At 42.3% G+C, this 24,329-nt stretch overlaps 1 protein-coding gene across 1 annotated transcript in view; it reads left to right on the plus strand.

Annotated features, from left to right (window-relative positions):
• The window catches only part of svep1 (sushi, von Willebrand factor type A, EGF and pentraxin domain containing 1), a 232,298-nt gene that overhangs the window by 107,383 nt on the left and 100,586 nt on the right, over positions 1–24,329 (plus strand). Inside the window, exons 10-22 of the mRNA XM_060841756.1 lie at positions 1,717–1,824; positions 2,238–2,369; positions 6,134–6,325; positions 9,404–9,525; positions 10,001–10,112; positions 12,410–12,631; positions 13,524–13,757; positions 14,867–15,028; positions 17,540–17,701; positions 19,611–19,772; positions 19,889–19,974; positions 22,688–22,784; positions 22,873–22,986. Of these exons, the coding sequence (XP_060697739.1) occupies positions 1,717–1,824; positions 2,238–2,369; positions 6,134–6,325; positions 9,404–9,525; positions 10,001–10,112; positions 12,410–12,631; positions 13,524–13,757; positions 14,867–15,028; positions 17,540–17,701; positions 19,611–19,772; positions 19,889–19,974; positions 22,688–22,784; positions 22,873–22,986 (1,905 nt within the window). The remainder of the gene's footprint in view (positions 1–1,716; positions 1,825–2,237; positions 2,370–6,133; positions 6,326–9,403; positions 9,526–10,000; positions 10,113–12,409; positions 12,632–13,523; positions 13,758–14,866; positions 15,029–17,539; positions 17,702–19,610; positions 19,773–19,888; positions 19,975–22,687; positions 22,785–22,872; positions 22,987–24,329) is intronic.

Consider the following 24,329-nt stretch of genomic DNA (forward strand, 5'->3'; position numbering starts at 1 on the left):
AGGGATGGGCAATAAATGCTGCCTAGCCAGTGACGCCCTTGTCCTGTTACAGAATAAAGAAAAAATATGAGAGCTTATAGTGATACGGAGGGATTTGAAAATACCACTGGGAATTTTAAGGAGGTCAGCATCCACAGGGGTTGCAAGTAAATGGGATTCAGTGCAAAGAAAGACTTAGGAAGAATATTGGATGACCTCAAGTTTGGTGAAGGTATAACATGAGAGACCAGTCAGGATTGCATTTGTATAGTCAAGTCTAAAGATAGAAACAAAAGAAATGGCTGAGGCTTTCATGAAGAAGATGAGCCAAGACAAGGGTAGAGTTAAGCAGTGCTACACCACTGGAGATAGGCAGTCTGAGTGACAGCATGATTATGCCTTCGATGGCTCATCTTGGGATTAAATATACCATGAAGATTACATCAATCTGATTGATTCAGGTGGTTCAGTAATACCATAACTCCCCCTTTCTGATCCTGTAAATTTCAAATTCTTCTAAAAACATACGGTTAATAAATTATTCTGAGCTAATGTAGCATTGGGGACAATTGTGCACTTTTCTTGGGTTAAAGTATTTCAAATCTTGTTGAATTAACTGACCTCAAATGGATCATAGAAATTTCAGTTGCAAGATGAAATGCCAATACACACTGTTAGACAACTGGGGCTTTGAACCCCGGTGGAAAGGGCCCTCCCTGTACAGTAAATATGAAACCTATGGGTAGAAATTTTGGGAATTGACCATGGCCGGGCAAAATGAGATATTTCGGGCTTGCATGAGACAAAAATATCTCGGGTTTTTTTCGGACATGCTTAAGTGACTTTCTTTGTCAGAATTTCCTGTTGTCCCACTCTGCTGGGGAAAGTAAGGTCCATCCATTATTTGCCCGCCTGACCCCAACTGCTTCGTGGGATAGACTTAGAGACTTCCCCAACCTAGAGGCAGACTATGCAGATTCCTATGTTTGGTTTTGTTGCTTGATATTTCCTGGAAATAAGTCACTAATCTGAGACCAGAGGCTATAATTTGAGGGATACCACTCCACAACGGGCATAACTGGCAGGAAATGCTTCTGAAATTCTCCTGCTCTCACAGTCCTATATTCCGAAGCATTTACGGGCTAATGGCCATAATATGAAAGCGCCATTGCCATCAAGCCCTGGAGTTGGACTTGAAACTGGAGCCCGTGGCTCAGAGACAAAGGTGATACCACAAGACCGCCCCTCCGAAGATAGGTTCTACAGAAATATCTTTAGGCCCAGACCATTTATGGTACCCATAAGCAGCCCTTCAGCTGAGGGTAAACCACTGTTGGATGAAAGGATCCAGGTGGCAGTGAGAATGGAAGTTTAAGAAAAAATGTTTAAAGATTGGCAAAATATTTATAATATTCTTTTATGTTTTCCATTTTGTTTTATAGTTTCATACTATACTATAAAATGAATTTGACCAGATAGGGGATAACGTTGGACCATCCTGTTAGATAATTACAATGGAACAGCATGCCTGACTTTTGGAATATTGCATGCTATTCCATCAAAGTTGATGAGTTTTTTCACAAATACACTTGCTGAAAGGAAACTGGGAGCTGAGTATTATAAAAGTTCTGTCTCTGTGCGGCGCAATCTGCCTAATTCCAATGAACCATTATTTACAATTGACTAACACCTCAGTGAAGAGTTTACTTACGGACTGCTTTGTTTACGTTCCTTTAGATACTGAACCCCCTGTGATTGACAGGTGTCGTTCACCATCGCCCATCTTGACACATGAAGAGATGTATCAGGCTACTTGGGAGGAACCACAGTTTTCAGATAATTCAGGTATTATGATTGACAACACGAACAGCTTTCAGATGGGAATCGAGTTGCATGTATCCAAGTCTCTAAATGCAAGATCATTTAATTGACAATGGTTTAATTTTGGATTTGATGTCCCTCTCTGGATTGTGTATCAAGGAATGCATGACAAACTGCCCTATTATAAATCGAATTGCAACTCTCCTTCCAAGGAGAGAACTTTCAGTCAGCTTGGCACTGGGCCCACGTGGTCTCTGCATGCTTTAAGCTCTATATAGGGTAGGCAATCCATTCTCCGGTTTACCAGCCAGGGCAAGAAGTCAAATGTCAATCCTAGAGATAGATGAATGAATTCAGCCATTACCAGTGTGTTGCCTTGTCACAAGCGGTAAGTTACGTACTCTACCTCTGAAATCCCTCCATGCCCTTGTTCTTAGGTTCTCCAGTGACGATTCAGAAGACCCATTCGCTTGGAGATTTTTTCCCACGTGGCGAGACAGTTGTTCGTTACACTGCGACGGATCCTTCCGGCAATAACAGGATCTGTGACATTCGAATCATCATCAGAGGTACAAGACAATGCTATTGCTCACCAACTCAAAACACTTGTATTTTACCTTTGTAAATTTTTTTGCCTCAATTAATTAACCTGAGGACAACAATTGAAGGGAAGTGATGAAAGAGCAACAAGGAAATGATGAGATTTTGTTTTCCTTTTTTGTACAGTGAATTATTGTGACCAGGAATGCATTGCCTGAAAGGGTGATGAAAGCAGGTTCTGTAGTCTAAAGGAAATTGGATAGCTTCTTTAAAAAGAGAAATCTGCAGCTCTATGGGAAAAGAGCAGGGGACTGAACTGGGACAAATGGGATTGGTCTTTCAAAGAGGGACCATGGGCACTGACGGGCTGAATGGCTCACTGTAAGATTCTGTGGTTGATTAGACAGCCTAAAGTTACTCATCATTATCCACAGCTTCAAAAACTGAGGGGGTTAGATTTGATTTTGACACTGTGCTGAGATGTGAAATAAATCCAAAGACAGGTAATCCAAGATGCAGGACAGGAAAAATTTCTGGCTGTTACAGCTACTCCTTTTTTTGAGGTATTTTAGGTGCTGGAGGTGATGTCCTTGAATTCCAGGAGCAGCAATTACTGTTTTATATGCTGTTGCATTGTTTTGGAACTTTGGGAAAGCAAAAGTCAAAACAACAGCAGTTTTAAAAGGGAGAGGAACAGACAAAGGAAGCATATGGTGAGGTCAGTGCAGGAGTGAGAGAGAGAGAGAAAGAAATCCACACTGCTAACTGACAGAGTAGTGAACCCACACAGTTACTGCCTTTGCTGTTGAATTCATGTATCGCTGGACATCGGAGCGCATCTGGGAAAATTAACAAACAGTGAAATTCACAACTGATCATGGAGGAACCCGTTTGGGAGAGGTCACAGCACAGAAACAGATAAGTGGATATTTTAAGCATAGCCTTACAATAAGTCTGCAGTAATGGGCAGGGTGGGTTCTTTCTTGATTATATGTTTTATTGAGATATATCTCTTGATTAAACTTAAAAATATAAGTCATAAGTATTAATTTAACCTGTAACAGTGTTTATAGAGGAATAAGACAGTGCTATTTTCTGGGTCTATAGATTGAAAGAAGCAAAAATGGCCTTTAGTAGAGTGACATGCTCTTCTTGTAGGATGTGGGAGTTGAGCGAGAGTTTACGGGTTACTGAGGATTATATCTGCAATAAATGCCATTTGTTGTGAATCCTATCCAATCGAATGGATCAGTTGGAGACACACTTAGCGGCAATGAGGAATTTGCAAGAGTAAGGGGATGTGATGGATGGCAGTTATAGGAAGGGGGGGGATGTTGCAGTTACAGTCACAGAGATGGGTTAACTTCAGGAAAGGTAAGAGAGGTAGGCAGGTAGTGCAGGAGTCTTCTGTGGCTATCTCCATTTCAAACAAGTTTGTTATTTTGGAAAATGTAGGGGGTGATGGATTCTTAAGGGAATGTAGAATGAATAGCCAAGTTTCTGGTATTGAGACTGGCTCTAATACAATGGCCGGGGGGGGTACGTTGGGTTCCAAGAGATCAATTGTATTAGGGGATTCTCTAGTCTGAGGTACAGATAGATGTTTCTGTGGCCAGCAGTGAAAAATCAGAATGTGTGTTGCTTCCCTGGTGCCAGGATCAAGGATGTCTCAGAGATGGTGCAGAATGTTCTCAAGGGGGAGAGGGACCAGCAGGAAGTCGTTGTACACATTGGAAACAACAACATAGGAAGGAAAAGTTTGAGATTCTGAAGGGAGATTACAGAGAGTTAGGCAGAAATATAAAAAGGAGGTCCTCGAGAGTAGTAATATCTGAATACTTCAGGTGCTACAAGCTCATGAGGGCAAAAATAGGAGGATAGAGCAGATGAATGCATGGCTGAGGAGCTGGTGTATGGGAGAAGGATTCACATTTTTGGAACATTGGAATTTCTTTTGAGGTAGATGTGACCTGTACAAGAAGGACGGATTGCATCTAAATTGGAAGGAGACTAATATACTAGCAGGGAGATTTGCTAGAGCTGCTTGGGAGGATTTAAACTAGTAAGGTGGGGGGAAGGTAAGGATAAACTGATGAGAACATAAAAAGGCAGCAAAGAGATGTGGATGGGTTAAGTGAAACGAGGTAGTGGGTAGAGAATAATATGGGGAAATTTATAGTAACGGTTGTTCTTGTGCAACTCCGCATTATAGAAAAATTGCACATTAGAAACAGTATTTAAAGTGTTGGTGATGTAATTGTATTACAGTCAATACATGTTTTTAAAATTTGCACTTTAGAAACAGTGTCCCCAATTCGTCAATTGCATAACAGTCAATTGCATAACATTAACGAATCGCGTATTATATCAAAACAACCTTTTAGAAGAACAGAAAAGCATAACATTTTCTATAAAGTGATGAATCTGTGGGCCCATGTACACTACTCATAGTTTCACATAGTTACAACACAGAATTCGGAAGCAAAACACGTATTGTTGACCTTAATTACAAGGACTTGGAACATAAATGTAAGAAAATCTTTACTATAATTATATAGGCTTTTCATGGGGCCATCTTTAATGGGTGACATGGTGGCTCAGTGGTTAGCACTGCAACTTCACAACATCAAAACCTTGGATTCGATTCCAGTCTCGGGCGACTGTCTGTATGGAGTTTCTCTTCATGTCTGTGTTGGTTTGTTCTGAGTATTCTGGTTTCCTCCCACAGTCCAAAGATGTGTAAGTTTGGTGGATTGGCCATGCTAAATTGCCCTGAAATGTCCAGGAATGTGCAGGCTAATGTGCAGCTGTGGTAAATGAGGGGCTACGGGGACAGGTGCGATGATCTTTGGAGGGTTGGTACAAACTCAGTGAGCCAAATGGCTTCTCTCCACAATGTAGGAATACTATGACAACTGGAGTTCTTTGTAGTTTTGGTCTCCTTGCAGGGATTCCAGGAATGAGAGGGTTGTCTTGGGAAGGGAAGACTGCCTCTCAGTGACTAGTCTGTACAATCTTAAAATTTGAATGAGATCATCTCTAGCTCTTTCAAACAGCACAGAAAACACAGCCAGCCTACTCAATCCCCACTTAGAAGACAACCCTCTGTCCTAGCTGCCCTCTTGAACTGCTGCAGTCCTTCTCTAGAGGAGGTGCTCACATTTTGCTTCCCCTCTGAGTCATTTTGGGTCTCAATACTTGACATAAACTCAATAAAGATAACAAAATAAAACATTTCTCACTGATGCTGTCTTTTCACCCAAAAGAACCCTTATTTGACATTTCAGGTGCCACCTAAATGTAGTTAATGTTTTTTCAGGCTGTGAGTGATGTTTGGTGTGATCACATTGATCACCTGGTTCACTGATTTCCCTGCGATATTGAGGAAGAAACCTTCTCTGGATGAGGATTCCACAGTGGATAGGGAATTCCAGGATTCAGACCTTGTGATGGTATGAGGCCAATATCCATGTCAGGATGGCATATGACTTGAAGAATAACTTGGAGATGATTGAGCTGCCATGACTTTGTAGCCTTTGTCCCTCTCAGTGGTAGAGAGCAAGGTGTATCAAAGTAATGACAGTCAGTTGCAGCAGTGTTAATCCTGCATACTGCAAGTACAGTACATTGGAAATTGATTGGTGGGTAGTAAGACCAGAAGCAAGACCAAAGACCCACTTTTTGAACTTCTTCAGTGTCACTGCAGCTGCACCTATTCAGATGAGTAGTGAAAATTCATGGTAAAGACTCTGGATTGTCAATCCCTGATACTCACACCTATTTTCTTCACTAGACACAGTTTGCGGAGTACCGTTCACTCCTCTGAATGGAGGCTTCTCTTGTGTTGCTGATGACCTGCGTGTGAACTGCACTCTGTTCTGCTTCGATGGATATGGACTTGCTGTCGAATCCATTGAGAATTATTATTGTGCTCACGATGGCTTGTGGATTCCAACTGCCTCATCTGTGAGGCCTGATTGTTCTGGTAAGTGTCATTCACTAGACAGAACTTTCTATTGATCGAATATTCCTTTCATATAGTGCGCAACATAGTTGGCCAAATGGTTTTACCAGCAGTGTTAATAGTAAACAATTGTAATCCCAAAAGGATGGGTGAACATCTCAAACATTAAATTCATTTCAGCTCTATCATTTGTCATTGGTAAAGTATTGATAGTGGATTAGATTTCAGTTTTCACAGGGAGGCAAAATAGAAAGTGAATGGTCCCACTCCCACCATCTCAGCTCAGTGAAACTAACATTTCTACCTTTGTGCTACGTTGTCAAAGCAGAATGAGACCAAAAGCATTGTGGGACACCTGTCTGTATGAATGACCCTGACTTCCAGTTGCCTTGAGATGTACCATCTTGCTTTCACACCAACATTTCTGCTGCAGTGCTCCAGTAAAGCCCCACACAAGCTGGAGAATAGCATCTCATTTTCTACTGAGGCATGTTCCAGCCTTTACAGTTCATTAACTTCAGAGCATGAACACTGTCCTCCAGTTGAATATACCCTCTTCTCTCTTCCCTTATATGCCTTGTTTGCGCGGGTTTGCTAACAGCAGCCATTCCTGATGAAGGGCTTATGCTCGAAACGTCGAATTCTCTATTCCCGAGATGCTGCCTGGCCTGCTGTGCTTTGACCAGCAACACATTTTCAGCTGTGATCTCCAGCATCTGCAGACCTCATTTTTTACTAACAGCAGAGCTGACCTATTTTCTACCATTCACATCTACCATTAATGCCTATTCTTCATTTATAGCTCTCCTCTACCACTGTTAGGGCTCCCTTTGTCTTTTGCTTTGGGCACACACTCTGTCTATACCATTTGCTCCTCTTCCTCTGCCAATAGCATATAAGGCATCATTTTCCAGTTCCATTCAGTTCAGAAGAAGAATTACATCAGACTCAAAATGTTAACGTTGTTGTTCTCACCATGGATGTTGCAAGACTGAGTTTCTCCAGTACTTCCAGCTTCTATTTCAGATTTCCAGCACCCGCAGTACTTCACTTTTATTTGAGTGATTTTGTGCAGATCGGGTAATTGCTGCTGATACTGGAATTGCACTGGATTTTCACGTAAAGCCTCAGCGTGAATTAATGTTTGGTGATCAGGAGCAAGACTCCTATCTTAAATACAAGGAGCAATGCCACCCTGGTTCTGCTGTCCACATTGACTGCAAATTAGATCTCCAACAGGTAACCTTTCTGCCTCCATTTCCTGCTGCTGTTGGTTGAACAAGCGAGAATGTGACTGGCACAATGGAGTTGGGTTTGGATGTGGTGGGTCAGGGAATTCTGGGAAATGACGAGAAACATGTCAGAGCAGCATGTCCCTGAACATTTAGTAGGGGTAGCATTGCAGAACCAAAAGCCACCTATCACACACTGGATGCGAAGCTGACTAAGGAAAATGATGAAGCCATTGGGCTCAATATATCTGCATCCTTCCTGGAGGTTGTGGGTCCCATCATGGTGTATATGGCTGACCAGCTCACTGAAGGCAACATTTAGCTGTTTAATTATGTGTAACTCACCTCACTGTGCTTCATAATACTGTGATACATATATAAGCTGCAGAGCTGGGCTGAGAGGTGGCAAATGGATTATAATGCGGACAAGTGTGAGGTGATTCACTTTGGTCGGAGTAACCAGAATGCAAAGCACTGGGCTAACAGTAAGATTCTTGGTAGTGTAGATGAGCAGAGAGATCTCAGTGTCCATGTACACAGATCCTTGAAAGTTGCCACCCAGGTTGACAGGGTTGTTAAGAAGGCATACAGTGTTTTAGCTTTTATTAATAGAGGGATCGAGTTCCGGAACCATGAGACTATGCTGCAGCTGTGCAAAACTCTGGTGCAGCTGCACTTGGAGTATTGTGTACAGTTCTAGTCACCGCATTATAAGAAGGATTTGGAAGCTTTGGAAAGGGTGTAGAGGAGATTTACTAGGATGTTGCCTGGTATGGAGGGAAGGTCTCACGAGGAAAGGCTGAGTGACTTGAGGCTGTTTTTGTTGGAGAGAAGAAGGTTGAGAGGTGACTTAATAGAAACATATAAGATAATCAGAGGGTTAGATAGGGTGGACCGGGAGGGCCTTTTTCCAAGTACGGTGACGGCGAGCACGAGGGAGCATAGCTTTAAATTGAGGGGTGATAGATATAGGACAGATGTCAGAGGTAGTTTCTTTACTCAGAGAGTAGTAAGGGTATGGAATGCTTTGCCTGCAACGGTAGTAGATTCGCCAACTTTAAATACATTTAAGTTGTCATTGGACAAGCATATGGACATACATGGAATAGTGTAGGTTAGATGGGCTTCAGATTGGTATGACAGGTCGGCGCAACATCGAGGGCTGTAATGTTCTATGTTCTATGTTCTATAAGTTAGGCCTGGACGTTGACTCAGAGAAAAGCCACCAGAAGCGGAGCTGGAAGGCAGTCAAAAGCACCGCACTGCCTGTACACTTAGAAACTAGTATTTTCTCTGCATTGCTGTGAGGCAAATCAAACAGTAAAATAAGTTACATTACACGAAACAGGAGGAACCAGCAGATTTGCATGGGATCAGTAAATAGTCAGACAACTGGCTCAGCCTGTCATTGCAGTGGTTACCATTTAAGCACACAGTGTGTTGTGAGTTATGTAAATCATTCTGGTTCCCTTCCTCCTCCCTTCTGTCAATTTTGTTTGCCTTTTGTCTCTCTAAGGTCCCTGCGGTTTTACTGAAATTGCAGCCAGAGAGCAGGGCTGCTAGTCTTCCTCACATCCTGATTAGTTCTTCTTAATAGGGATCAGGAAATACTTTCATTACCTATTAATTATACACCAGGTTATAATCCAAGAAGTTTTTCTTTACTTTGTCCACCCCGGTCCGACACATCATGGCTACCTACCAATTGACCAGCTCCAGTTAAACTGAGCCAAAGGACACCATCAAAATGCATGAGGTCAGGCTCCGGGCATGATCCACATGTCAGGTTCCTCACTCTCAGGGCAAAATTTTCATGCTGACTCGAACTCTTGAACTGAGCACCCTCTTTCTTTTTGACCCATTGCAGTGGAACGCTTTGGGAATAACGGCCAGAAGAAATTTGAGGTACAGTACAATGTAAATCGATGTGATGACTTCACCCTGTTGGATAACTTCGAGAGGACTTTCGGCAATGCCTTAGCTGAAACGGTAAAAACCCTCCTATCAGTACAGCAAAGTCATGTGGTGTTGGAAAATTATCTATAACAACTTGCCTGTAGAGAATGCTTCGAATAGAGCCAAATATCTCATCAAGAGAAATTCAGAGGAACAAAACAGACTTTAAGGAGCATCTTAAAGGAGAAGGGAGAGGTAGAGAGAGATGGATGTTTAACGAGGGAATCCCTGAGCTTAGGGTCTAGGAAACTGAAAACACAGCCACACATGGTGGAGCAATGAAAACTGATGGGCTAGAGGCTGGAATTGGAGGGATGCAGAAGGATATGGGCCTGGGGAGGTTGTGACTAAATTATGCCCAACCTGTAAACACTGTGATTATTGAAGAGGTTTATGTTCATGTATGCTATCCTGTGACATTAATACAGTCACTGGCAGATTTCTTGGCAGCCCTGATTGTTCTGAGGTACTGAAGTGACATTGTCTTTTCTTTTTAAAACATCTTTAGGTTCCTTCCCTGTGTAGTGACGATAATGATGTTGAATGTAATGTGGAAGATTCACCCAAAGCACAGTGCCTGGAGTACAATTATAACTATGACAATGGTTTTGCCATCATTGGTATGATATCCGACTTGTCTCCTTTATAATGCATGTATTGCCCAGTGTCCCAACCCAAGATGTAAGGTGGTGGGGAGAGAGGTGGAAAATGGGAATGGGGCTGAAGCATCATTTTGGGCTTTAGTGTCTGTGTTTCAGATTGGTTAACAAGGAAACAGGAATGTAGCAAACAGGAGTAGGTCATTCAGCTCTTCGAACCTGCTCTGCCATTCAACACGAGCATGGCAGATTCACACCATAATTCACTTTGCTGTGTCATCCTCATACCCCTTCACTGTCACAAAAGTGTCCAAAAAAGTTTAGCGATCTCAGCCTTGAATATACAACTGAGAATCCACAGCCCTCTAAAGTAAAGAGTTCCAAATATTCCAAATCTCTGAATGAAGGCAAGTCTGCCCATCCCATTCTAAATGGCTGATATCGGAGTCAGTAAGCACAGTTCTACAATCTGCAACTGGAGGAAGCACCTCTCTGTTTAACCCATGAACAGTTTTAGACATTTCAATGCGATCACCTCTCATTTTCATAAGCTTTCGGGTACACTGACTCAGTCCACACTATGTTTCCTCACTAGATAAATCCCCTCATGCCAGGAAGCAATCCAGTTAATCTTAGTTGACCTTGGTTGCATGTGTACTACAATGATTCAAGAAGGCAGCTCACCACCACCTTCTCAAGGATGACTAGGATTGACCAAGCAATGCTGGTCATCTAGCAACACCCATGGCCCCTCAAGAGAATTAAGAATAAATTTGAACTTCCTGTAAGACAACTCTATTCCTCCCTAGGTAAGGAGACCAAAGTTGTACACAATAAAAGACTGAGATGCAGTTCCCCACATCCTCCTGCATCTCCCTTACCCCCCACCGCATCTTCTAGTTTCCCAAACTCCAGTAAGGAGTTGGAGGGGAGATGGCAGACAAATACAAATTTGCCCTATTGTGGATTGAAATGGGTGGACCTAGACCCTGCTCTTAATGACTGGTTTCCAGAGAGGAACTGGAGAAGGGACCTGAAGGCTGCTAGTCCCCCTGTCTCTCTTAGGAATGGATCCTAACAGACTGGATATGTGGAAATGAATTAAATAGCTTATGATTTCACGATCTGAAAGGGGTTAATTACTAAGTTGAAGATTTCTACAGCTATTAAAAGCCCTGGTTAGAGTCCAGTGAGAATACTGTCTTCAGTATTGAGTGGAAAATCTCAGAAAGGTTCAATTATCCAGAGATGAGGGTGGCGTAGATTCACTAAAATGACACTGGAGCTAAAAGAGTGAAACTTTAAGTACAGGTTGATATACTAGACTTGTATTCCTTTGTGTGTGGAAAATCAAAGAATGATCTAATTAAGTTGCTTAAGATTAGAAGAGATTCCCTAATGGAAACAGGCCCTTCAGCCCAACAAGTCCACACTGACCCTCCGAAGAGTAACCCACCCAGACCCATTTCCCCTACTCTATATTTATCCCTCACTAAAGCACCTAACATTATGGGCAATTTAACATGGCCAATTCACCTGACCTGCACATCTTTGGATTGTGGGAGGAAACTGAAGCACCCGGAGGAAACCCACACAGACCTGGGGAGAACATGCAAACTCCACACAGACAGTTGCCCGAGGTGGGACTCAAACCCGGGTCCCTGGCACTGATTAAGGGAGTTGATAGGATTGACAGAGAAGACCTCTTTCTTCAGGTGAAAGGAGCAGAGTGGAAATCTTGAACTTTCTTCCAGATCCAGAAGCTATTGAGATTGAAAATTTCAAAACTCATATTTTTGTTGCTAATTATATTAGAAATTCCAGAATCAAGGCTTGCTTTGGATGGAGGGCAGTTATGACTGAGTTGAATGTGGTACAGACTCCAGGGGCTGAATGAGATATAAGGTAGGGGGGAGGGAATTTGGGAGAGGGGCACTGGGAATACGATAGGTTGGCACACCAGCCTCATTCCTGAAGAAGGGCTTATGCCCGAAACGTCGATTCTCTTGCTCCTCAGATGCTGCCTGGTCTGCTGTGTTTTTCCAGAACCACATTTTTCAACTCTGGTACTCCAGCATCTGCAGTCCTCACTTTTTCCAGGGGGTGAATGGCCACTTCCTGTTGCTACATTATCCAGGTTTAGTTAACTTGAGCTGAGACTACTTCCTCTTCTAAACTGGTCCCATTGGATTTTCTTTAAATGTTAGGCATGTTACTAAATAGCTCTGTTGCAAGTTTCTCCTCAAAATTAATGTTGTCTTGATCCTAGCAGTAAGCAGTGATCATTACTAACTAGGAAAACATTCTGTTGCCATCAGGACCGGAAATATGGGGAGATAATTATGAGCCGCTGAGCGAAATGGAATACTCTTATGAGCCAGTGAAAGCCTCCAGGTTACAGAAACGGTCACACAGACAGAAGGCTTTAACCGCAGCTCCTGATCTGCCTTCTCTGAAGACAAAGATGCTATCTAAGCAGAGAGTTAGCTTCAATGTTCCAGAGACAGACCAGAAAATCCACCTGGCATTTAATATCAGTGGTAGGTATGCAACAGGGGTTGGTTCACGCACTATCCAGAATTATCTGAGAGTCTCAGATAAGGAAAGATTTAATCGTCAGAGGGGCTGCTGCTGATAAGTTTTGGTGAATTAGGCCTATTACAAAGGGATGCATTCATTGTTTAAATTCTTTGAACAGTCTTGTTTACTGGTTATAACCATATCAGAATTGAGGGAATTTGATTGAAGCTGAAGAAATGTCCGATTGGATAATAAAGTCTTGTGCCTCGATTAACATGAAAGGTAGAGCATCCCAGTGATAGATGTGTTGATGAATTGTATAGGCAGGGCATTAGAAAAAGGAGTCTGTGCCTCTACAAGTGTTTCTCACACCCTTGTGTTTCCATAAGCATCCTGCAAATTCTTTTCTTGCAATTCTTACAGATTCTGTCTTTGGCTTCAATTGAAGCTGCCACTCCCAAATTCAGAGGCAATGTTTTCCAGATCCTAATTCCACCAGGTTTGACTTCATGCCCCACCTGGCTCCTCTGCTGTTCACCATAAATCAGTGTCCTTTGATTCTTTATCATTCTCAAAATGGACACAGTTTCTTTCTGTATGCTGTTCAGATGCCTCATGATTTTGAATACCTGCATCAAATCTCCTCTCACCTCCTCTAAGAAAACAGTTTCTCCACTTTATCCGTGTCACTGAAGTCCTCCAACCCTGGAATTATTTTCATTAATCTTTTCTGCTCCCTCTCCAATGTCTTCACACCCTCCCCAAATTGTGGTGCCAGGAATTGAGTGCAATACTCTAGTTGAAGTCCAACAGACGTCATCTACAGATTCAAGCTGTTTCTGTAAACAATGATATGTGTGAGCACATGAAATCAGGCAGTGACTATATTTTTCTTATCTTTCCAATTTGCAGCCAGTGTAGCATTGCCAGATAACAAAAATGAAACGGCAGAATCAGATAATCAAAGGCGACTCTTTCACACTTTGGACCATGTTGTGAGACGACTGAAGAGGGCATTGGACAGCGACCCACTTTACCAATTCTCTTTTGCCTCTGAGGTGGTTCAGTCAGACAGCAAATCACTGGAGAGCAGCAAAGCAACTTTGTTCTGCAGACCAGGCTCTGTGTTAAAGGAACGTATGTGCGGTAAGTATTCAGAGGGTAAATACTATAATTAAATTGAAATACTGTTGATGGAAAGGAGCATCTTCTAGATTTAGTCAATTTGACCTCAAGTCTTCATGTTTATCATATCCACTTTCTTTCTGCTCATTTTCTTTTCTATCATTTTAAATTAAATCTACAATTAATTTACCCTACTTTCATGCACCACTGTCCTCCACTATATCCCATTGTAGTTCATCTCTGCTCAGTGTTTCCACAGTAACGCTGGAATCAGGATTATGTAACTCCTGCCTCCTCTAAAGCCTGTCCATCATCTACAGTTTACAAGTCATGAATACTCCCACTTGTCTGGATGAGTGCAGCCAACAACATACAAAGCACTTGATACCATCCAAGACAAAGCATGCTTAATTACTTAGTGCCATGTCCCCCAACTTAGAAGTTTATTTCTCTCTACAAGTGCTTAATGGCAATAGTGTTTACCATCCAGAGATGCACTACAGCAAAATGGCAAGCCTCTTTCAACAGTATCTTCCAAACCTCTGCCATCTCGAAGGACAATGGCAGCAGACAGCAGCATGGCAACTCTACTGCCTTCATATTAGCTTCTATGTTGCACACCATCCTTGGAACTATACTGCCATTCATTTACTATCATTGAGTGCAGTACCTTGAGCCTGAAATGATGATGTTCCAGAATTAAAAGAGCTGCCTATTGGAAAGAGGCTTGGTTGTGGAATGCTGCATGACTCGGTTTTAAACAATTCATCAAAACAAAGCCTGTCCATCTGCTTGAGTGAATGTAAAAGGGCCCATGATAGAAGTTCAAAGAAAATGATTTCCCTGGAATGTTTATCTCTCAAACAGCATCTCAAAAACCAATGATCTGGTCATTAGCACAATCTGAGGGCTTGCTGTACATCAATTGTCTGTCATGTTTCCTCCTTTACAAACATAACTGCACTTTAATGTGTACCTCACTGGCTGTAAGGTGTCCAGCGGACATGAAATAAATGCAAATGTTTTTAGAAATTTTCTTTGAACACTATTCAAATAAATGGAAGACTTGATTTACAATTGTTCTTTATGCTTTCTCCCTTCCCTGTGCAAAACAAAACCACATTTTGCAGTGAATTGCCCAGTGGGGACATATTACTCATTGGAACATCGTGCTTGTGAAAGCTGCTGGATTGGGTCCTATCAGGATGAAGAGGGACAGATGGAATGCAAGATGTGTCCCCCTGGCACTTCAACTGAATACCTACATGGCAGGAGCACTGATGAATGCAAAGGTGAGGGAGATGACATTTTACAGATGTTTTCCTGTATAAAGCTTTAACCATGGGTTCAAATTTAACAGCAAGCAATGCAATGGTCATCTCCATTCTGGATGATTAATCACATATAGTGTTCTCTTTCTAACTCTCATCCCATTGGTTGCACAACATGTCCAATTAAAAACAGATCAAACTCTTCATTGCCAGCTTAATTTTCAGTCGAACAGTCTTTCTTTATAAACTTCCAACACTCAGATTTCTAATCACCTAAAGTGAAAAAGGATCTATTCTTCATGCCAAATATGACATTTTTCTCCCAGGTACGTCCTTGAAATCAATTTTCAATTCTCGCTGACTACAGGACAGTCCTCAAGGGTTGGCAACCCAAGGGCAATTCTCATTTCACATGCACAGACTCTGATACTGCTCCAATCTTCAGAGTCTCCAGTCAGATGAGCTTGATGATGAGTGGTTTGTTCTTATAGTTCAGGGACACAAGATAGGACATATTCATCACAGAACAGAAGGAGGCCATTCAGCCCTTTTTGTCTTTCGCCAGCTCTTTGAAAACCCTCTTTGAATTGACTACAGGGTGCCCATCAACTGCTGAAAGGTTGAAGCAATTGAAAGGTCCATCGCCAATTCTTGAACTCTGTGGAGTTCAGTGATCTGACAATGGTGGGCCATGGCATTTAGTCTCAAAAGATTAGCAAAATTTGATGTCTCCAAACTTGTTCCACAATGCTTCCTGTAACATATGGCATATGCATGTCATATACAATGTAAGGGTTGACAGTGCGCATCAGTCATTATGTGTTAACCAACTAACTTTACCAGTTCTACTAGCCTTTTCTCCCCATCTGTCTATAAGAGGAGTCAAGACTACTTTTCCAGATTTCACTGAATATGCCCATTTGTTTCCTGGGTGGGTAAGTGGTAGGATTTAAGCTTCAGCCAGGCTGTCATATCCACCATTGTCAGCCAATTAAACTGGATATTGTCTATCTGATTGTATTATCTTTCTCATTGTGTAGGTGAATTCACAATTTATAATATTGCAGGGAGGTAGGAGGAAGTTTGAATTGCTCAATAATGTGGGCGGCACGGTGGCACAGTGGGCGGCACGGTGGCACAGTGGTTAGCACTGTTGCCTCACAGCGCCTGTAGACCCGGGTTCAATTCCCGACTCAGGCGACTGACTGTGTGGAGTTTGCATGTTCTCCCCGTGTCTGCGTGGGTTTCCTCCGGGTGCTCCGGTTTCCTCCCACAGTCACAAAGATGTGCGGGTCAGGTGAATTGGCCAAGCTATATTGCCCGTAGTGTTAGGTAAGGGGTAAATGTAGGGGTATGGGTGGGTTGCGCTTCGGCGGGTCGGTGTGGACTTGTTGGGCCGAAGGGCCTGTTTCCACACTGTAAGTCTAATCTAAAAAAAAAATCTCATGCTCTTGGTCTTACTCCTTGAACATTGGGTATGAACTTCCTCTTAACATTGACAAAAAGTAGAGAGAGTTTCACATTACTCAATATTTAACTGCGCTGCAGCTAACCCAGGAGTGCTTGGGCCATATACCAGTACTTCATTAGAATTCCTGATGAATGGCTTCTGCCCGAAAAGTCAAATTCTCTGCTCCTCGGATGCTGCCTGACCTGCTATGCTTTTCCAGCACCACCCTAATCTTGACTCTAATTGCCAGTATCTGCAATACCCATTTCTGTCATATACCAGTACATCAAGTGGAAAATGTTTAATTCCTAAACATGACATCCCCTCCCATAGAGAGTGAAATAAGTTGGCAAGGATGGATCACAAACACTGTGTTTTAGGGAAGGTGAATGGGCATGAGTCCCAAGGGTGAGAGAACTGTTTTAGTGCTTATGCTTAAACCTCAACTCTGAGTTGAATCAGGCCTTGTGCATCCTCCCACCTTTGCACTCATTCCCAAGTGACCTAGCCTAGAGAATCCAGCCACCCCAGGATAAAAATTTCCATTTCTGGACACTTTCTCCAGGTCAGGTTTCCAGAGTGAGGAATTGTCTTAACTCCACTCTCCTGACCCAGGAATAAAAATTCAGTCCTCTGTAGTCAAACACCTGGGACCCAGGATAATTGAAGCACACAGTTCAAGATAGTCTCAACTCCCTCAACACACAGAGTCATAGAGTGATACAGCACAGAAACAGACCCTGTAAGATGTGCATTTTTATTTTTTTGTTAAATTCCTTTGAAAGTAATCCTCAAATTTGAATACCTCTTTTAATTTCCAACTGTGCTACTTTGAGAGAGCCTTAACATTATTGAGTACAGCCAATTCTTGGGCATTGTGATCATCTGGAGCATGTGAGATCTTGCATAAACTGGATGTTGCATTTCTCAACGTTCCGACATTGACCACGACTTGGTGGCTGGTATGTCATGCTGAGGTCATGAAAGGCACAATGCAAGCTGCAAGTAATTTGAAAATTTCAGCTATCCCATTCTACAAGCTATGTTGCCATACATTGACTTCTGTTCTCTTGCTGTGTTAGGTCAATGCAAACCTGGAACATCCTCTTCAAACGGCCTGGAGATGTGTGAATCTTGTCCATTGGGAACTTTTCAGCCAGCATACAGTGCAAAGAGGTGCCTTCCATGCCCAGACGGGTTGACCACAGTGAAAAGAGGAGCCATTGAAGATTCTGAGTGTGGAGGTACATCTCAAAAAGTCCTAGAATATTTATACAACCAACACCTCACTCCCTCCCCACTTTTTAAATGAGGCTAGTCACTTGTGAAATGACTGTTTATATATTTATTGGTTGAAGATGCTCATTTCATTTGTTGCACTTATTCAAGTGATAACATTGGCAGGACGTCTCATGAAATCAGGCAACCACATCACCTTCATTTTAAAGAACTTCTGACTGGCACTCGACCAGTTCAAAAACTTTACTGTGCCTTTGCTGCTGCCACACTTCTGAGTGTTTTGCTTCAGTTTAAAATAAGTACATGAATATCTGTATTGAAACAATATAGGGAGAAATTTAGTGGAAAATCATTATGTTTCTGTGCAATACTGCTCAGAAAACATATCTCAAAATGCTGATACCGAACCCCTACAGTGTGGAAGCAGGCCATTCGGCCCATCAAGTCCATACTGGCCCTGGAAACCCAGACCAACCCCCTACCCTATAACCCTGAATATCCTATGGCTAACCCTGCACATCATGGGCAATTTAGCATGGTCAGTCCACCTAACCTGTACATCTTTGGATTCTGGGAGGAAAACAGAGCACCCAGAGGCACAGAAGAATGTACAAACCCCACACAGCCTGAGGGTAGAATTGAACCTGAGTCCTTGGGACTGTGAGGCAGCAGTGCTAACCACTGAGCTACTGTGCCACCCTGTAAAAGACCATTGTAGAATGAATCTTGGAGGAAACATGCCAAGTAGTTGGACTCCACAAGTTAGAAAATAATCTCAACCCAGGCAAACGTACAGCTAATGCATAGGTGTTTGCTTGGATGCGAATGTACCTTTAATTTTTGCTCATGATCTTCACAATCCCATTCTCTCCACTGATTATGGAATGAGAGAGGTTCCTCTTGTGCCTTTGTCCTTTGAGTAATTTCATTTCCCTGCTTATGATCAATATTGAAAAACTAAATGTGAATCTCAGTTGCCCCATAATTTCATCACCTTGGTTGAAGCGTTGTTGGTTTAAGTTTAAATTGGGCACAGTGCTATTCATTCAATACTGCAAATGTTACACAGACTCCTAAAATCCCAAACCAGCAGAAACAGCTCCAGAAAATATCTCCGCCAGCTCAAAAACTTCAATATTGACTATGGCCTCCTTTACTCGCAATGCTTCAATTTTGAAGAGCCTACCTCCTTTGGCAGTGCTGTTGTCATGGTAATGAAGGCGAAGGCAGGCCAATACCAAAGGTTCCCTAAACATCACTGAGCTGATGGTGGTGGTTGATGGGTCTGGGGAGAGGGGTGCTGTTGCAGTTACAAAAGTTTTGAATTCTGAACTAACCCAGTTCTCCAAACCCACCAGACCAGCTGCATATTTGTTTGTATTTAATAAAGATAAATTCACCATAGTTTTACCACACCACAGGACTGTTCTCTCATTAGAGAGACAGTTGGTGGTGTTTAACCTGAGGATCACCATGCCTCAGGCAAAGGGAGAGTTTGAGAAGAAGAATTTTTCATGGTAACTGCAGCCAGTGCAGGAATTGAATCCACAATCTTGGGTTTTAAGACTTTTAAGAGCTGACTTCACTTCTTGAAACTCCAAAACTTGAACTTTGCCAGGCACTACTATTATTATTCATGGGATTCAGAAGATGAGCCATAAGTATCCAGCTTATTTATAGATTCTTGCATATATGGTGCTTCAGTATCAAGACAAATCCAAAATGTTGATTAAGCTGTGTACGATTTAATGAACAATGTTCTGACAGATCCGTGATAGTTCCTCATTTGAATTGAAACTTTGAAAAGTAAAGACTCTTAAAAGCAATGCAAGATGACACAACTAGAGGAGCTGCTTGTGATTTAATGTGAGGACAATGAATTTTGAATTGCTACCTTTTCTTCCCAATGCCCAGTGCCATGTTCTGCAGGACATGTTTCACGCTCTGGTATAATGCCTTGCTACCCTTGTCCCAGAGATTATTATCAGCCTGATTCAGGCAAGTCATTCTGTCTCGCTTGTCCATTCTATGGTACAACCACCATCACTGGAGCCACCTCCCGAAGTGACTGTTCTGGTAAGGAGAAAACATCACAACATTGTTTCCAATCCAACTGTCCTGTTGACAACAGTCAAGATGACAGAGAAGGCTGGAAAACAAAAATGAAAGAAACAGTTTGTTTTTTTCCCAAGGTTTCAACTCTGGATATATAGTGGAGTCAGCAAGTCAACTCATACCAACACCGCTGGAGAAGAAATCGATGCTTGTAGCAAATCAGGTATGAATTAACAGGATAGGTCTTCAGGTTGCACATTGTAAAGAAAACAATACTGTACAAGAAAAGGGAAGATGAAAAGACCATCAAACCAGTCTCATCCACTTGTCATCCAGTCCCTCATCCACATGCCATCTAATGCCTTCACTCACCTCCCAATGAAACCCTCACCCATTACCCATCAAAACCCACCTCTCATCAAAACCATCACCCATCTCCCATCAAAACCCCTTCACCCACCTCCCATCGAAACCGTCACTCACCTTCCATCGAAACAGTCACCCACCTCCCATCAAAACCTCTTCACCCACCTCCCATCGAAACCACCACCACCTCCCATCAAAACCTCTTCACCCACCTCCCATTGAAACCGTCACCCACCTCCCATCAAAACCGTCACCCACCTCCCATCGAAACTGTCACCCACCTCCCATCGAACCGTCACCCACCTCCCATTGAAACTCCTCATCCACCTTACATTGAAACTCTTCATCCACCTTACATTGATACCCCCACCCAACTCCCATCGAAACTTCTCATCCACCTCCCATTGAAACCCCCACCCACCTCCCATTGAAACCCCACTCACCTCCCACCGAAACTCCTCATCCACCTCCCATTGAAACCCCACTTACTTCCCATCGAAACTTCTCACCCGCCTCCCATTAAAACCCCACTCACCTCCCATCGAAACTCCTCATCCACCTCCCATTGAAACCCCACTCACTTCCCATCGAAACTTCTCATCCACCTCCCATTGAAACCCCACTCACTTCCCATCGAAACTCCTCATCCACCTCCCATTGAAACCCCCATCCACCTAATTCTTTTAAAATCCTAAGTTATGGGGTCCTAACAATCTTTAGTTTCATTAGTTTTCCTAGTACACTTTCTCTAATTCTAGTTATTGTATTTCCTGCCTCCTGCACCCCTCCGTCCACCATCATTACCAGCTCACACAAACTATCTGTCTCTTGACATTTTTTACAATGCAGACTGATGCAAAATACTTATTTAACTTTTCTGCTATTTTCTGGTTCCCTGTTACCATTGCCCCAGCCTCATTCCTTAAGGCACCTATGTTCAACTTCACCTCTCTATTCCTTTCTAACTATTTAAAGAAGCTCTTACTGTTCATTTTTATATTACTTGCTAATTCACCTGTTAGAATTTCTCCCTGTACCATATCTGTTCACTCACCTTTCTTGCAGTCTTCACTCTCCTGTACTTTGTAAAACCTTTATAGCAGTTCGACATTTGCAGGATTGAGGCTCCTTGAAAATTGCCCTTTTTCTCCCTGCACTTACTTTACCTATAATCATACCTTCCTGTCCTTGAGCATGGGCTACATTTGAACTGACTAATTTAAGGGGTGCGACCAATTCTTGGAGCAAAATGCCCCTTCCTGATGTGGCACCTTGAACCCCAACTCCTCAAGCTGGATCTGAAATTGTTAAAGTTACAGAGATTTTCTACATGTGTGTTCACTGTGGATCATTTTGGCATCCAACAACTCCCACATGCTGTATCTGCAACACACCACCCAATCTACTAAGTCATTAGTAAATCATCAAGTGTCCCTGTTCTTTTTACTTGAAGAACCCTATTCTTTATATTTTATTTCTTTTTTTCACATGTACTGGTATCAATCTTATACCTAACAAATGAGTTGGAAGGAAGAAAGAGAAAAACTTGATGCCTCAACACAAACTGAAGGTTTTATTTTTATGTAAAACCTAGAAATACTCACTAATCTTATTCACCAATCTGCTGCTTCATTTAGCAAAACCGATCAAACACCTCACTTCTGCCACCACTACACTCCTTGAGATATTCAATTTCAAAATTCTATTGGAAGTCGTATGCTAATGTTAAGTCACACTAAGTTAGCTACTTCTATATGCACTCATCACAAAGGGTCTGTGTCAATTAATAAGAACTCAGTTTAATCTAATTCTTAATTCGATTTCTCTGCTATTGGAATGCTTGAAAATAAATCTCCTCAAATCTTGAAACTACAGAATCTGAATATCAAATTTCACTTTAACGGCAACAACAAACTATGAACTAAATTAGGTGCACACCAATTATTGACTTAGGCATTTTCTCACACATAGAATGGCCTCAGCCATCAGCTTGGAGCATTGTTCCACCCTCTGGCCCGCTCAGTCCTGCTACACTCACCCCAACCGAACACCAACTCTGACACAATGAGGCTACCTTGCCAACTCTAATGTTCCCCAGTCCCTCCGTGAGCATGGAGACTAATTGAAAAATTCCTGTTTCAATGTCATTAGAGAGTTTCAACAGCTTCTGTGGTCATCTGTTATCTTGGTCACACAGCCCTGCCATTCCCCAAACCACCTCTGGGTACATGGCCCCATGGGTGGAATGATGCCAGGGACTGGCGCGTGTGCTGGTGTGAAATTTCATGTCTGCCCTCTTCAGAGCAATACAACCCAATATCTCATGGAGTCACTCACTATGGGATAGATCACAACAGCATTTCTGTGAACGAGTGTCTCTTGTTTATGTAATAATAGGAGATGATAGTTTATCATCAGACTAATTGATTTTCTGAACATTTTTATATCAATCATATTGTAATTGATGTGAGGACAACTATCAATATAACCACAGGCCAGTACAAAATTGAAACCCTTATTTAGCTGAATTGACAATAAGTATTTTATTTTTCCCTCCCTTTTGAACGAAGGAGTTTAACGAATGCTTCTTGGAACCATGCCAACACAACGGAAGCTGTGAAAGTGTTGGGTCAGGTCACGTTTGTGTGTGCCAGCCTGGATTTACAGGTAAGTGAACTCTTACAGTCAGGGGTTCCCTTGGATATCGGCATGGGCCTCAGCAGCTTCTCAGTTCTGCATTGCATTTGTGTTTCAGGCGCTAACTGTGAAACAAACATCAATGAGTGTGCGTCAGATCCTTGCCAAAACAATGCTGCCTGTCAGGATGGAATTGGGAGATTTGTGTGCTTGTGCCAACCTGGTTTTGTGGGTAAGTTTCCTCTCAGGAATCTCCTCCACTTACAGAGAAAGAATCAGACATGTCGCTGTTACCAGCCCATGTTTATCTCTAGCTGTATCTAATGGCATTGTAATTTTTCCGATGACTTACTGATCTCCAGCTGGGTGGAATTTAAAGTCAATTAAGGAATATGGATCTAAAAGCTGGTCTTAATTGAGATATTATGAAGACTCCATCTGGTTCACTAGGGGAAGGAAAGCTGCTGTCTTTAACATGTGATTCCAGACATGCAACAACACGGTTGACTCTTAAGGGCTGTCCAAAACGAAAAGCTCGAGGAATGTTGAAGTATCACAGCCTGTCATGAAGGCAGCTTAGTAGTAGCTTCTCACAATTGGAAACGGGAAACTATTGCTGCTGTTGCCAGCAATCTCCATATCCTGTGAAAGAATAAAGAAATAATGCTGGAACTTATCCTGTGCAATTCAGCACACTAAATATCTAAGGGCTTTGGTAGAGTTCGCAGACTCACAGAAAGGTCATGACACAGAAAGAGTCTAGATTAGATTGGTGCTGGAAAAGCACAGCAGGTCAGGCAGCATCCGAGGAGCAGGAAAAGCCCCCATGACACAGAAAGAGCCCATTCAGCCCAAATTGTCTGCATTGACTCCTCAAATTGGCATAATTAACTACTGCCAGTTGCTTGCTTTCTCTACATACCCTTGTACATTGTTTCTACCTGAATGATCTTCCAACATACCCTGATGACCTCAACAAACCAGCCTCCACCACACTTTCAGGTAATGCACATCATATCCTAACTGCTTGGTGTGAGAAAAAGTTATTTTCTTGATAACATTTACTCCTTTTGCAAATCACTTTAAACCTATGCTGTCTTTCTTGATCCTTTTGCAGGTGGGAACAGCTTCTCCTTATCAATTCTATCAGGTTTGCTTAGGACTTTGAAAACCTCTATTCTATCTCCATTTATCATCCTTTCAGTGGAGAACAACTTCTTTAATCTACCCTCATAACCAGAATTTCTCATCCCTGGAAACATTCTTGTAAATCATTCTGTCCAATGCATTCCCATCTTTCCTATAATGAGGTGTCCACAATTGTACACAATACTCCAGCTGAGGTCCAACAAGTGTCTTACAAAAGTTCAACATCACCTGTTTGCTCTTGTACTCTGTGCCCCATCCATAAAACCAGAAATATTGTATGCTTTACTAAATACCTTTTCAACCTGCTCTGTCAACTTGAGTCATCTGTGCACCAATACACCTAGGCCCCTCTGCTACTGTACCCTCTTTATAATTGTGTCCCATATTTTTATATTGCCTTTCCATGTTCTTCCCATCAAACACATC

Source organism: Hemiscyllium ocellatum, chromosome 2, assembly GCF_020745735.1.
Source record: "Hemiscyllium ocellatum isolate sHemOce1 chromosome 2, sHemOce1.pat.X.cur, whole genome shotgun sequence".
Classification (NCBI taxonomy): domain Eukaryota; kingdom Metazoa; phylum Chordata; class Chondrichthyes; order Orectolobiformes; family Hemiscylliidae; genus Hemiscyllium; species Hemiscyllium ocellatum.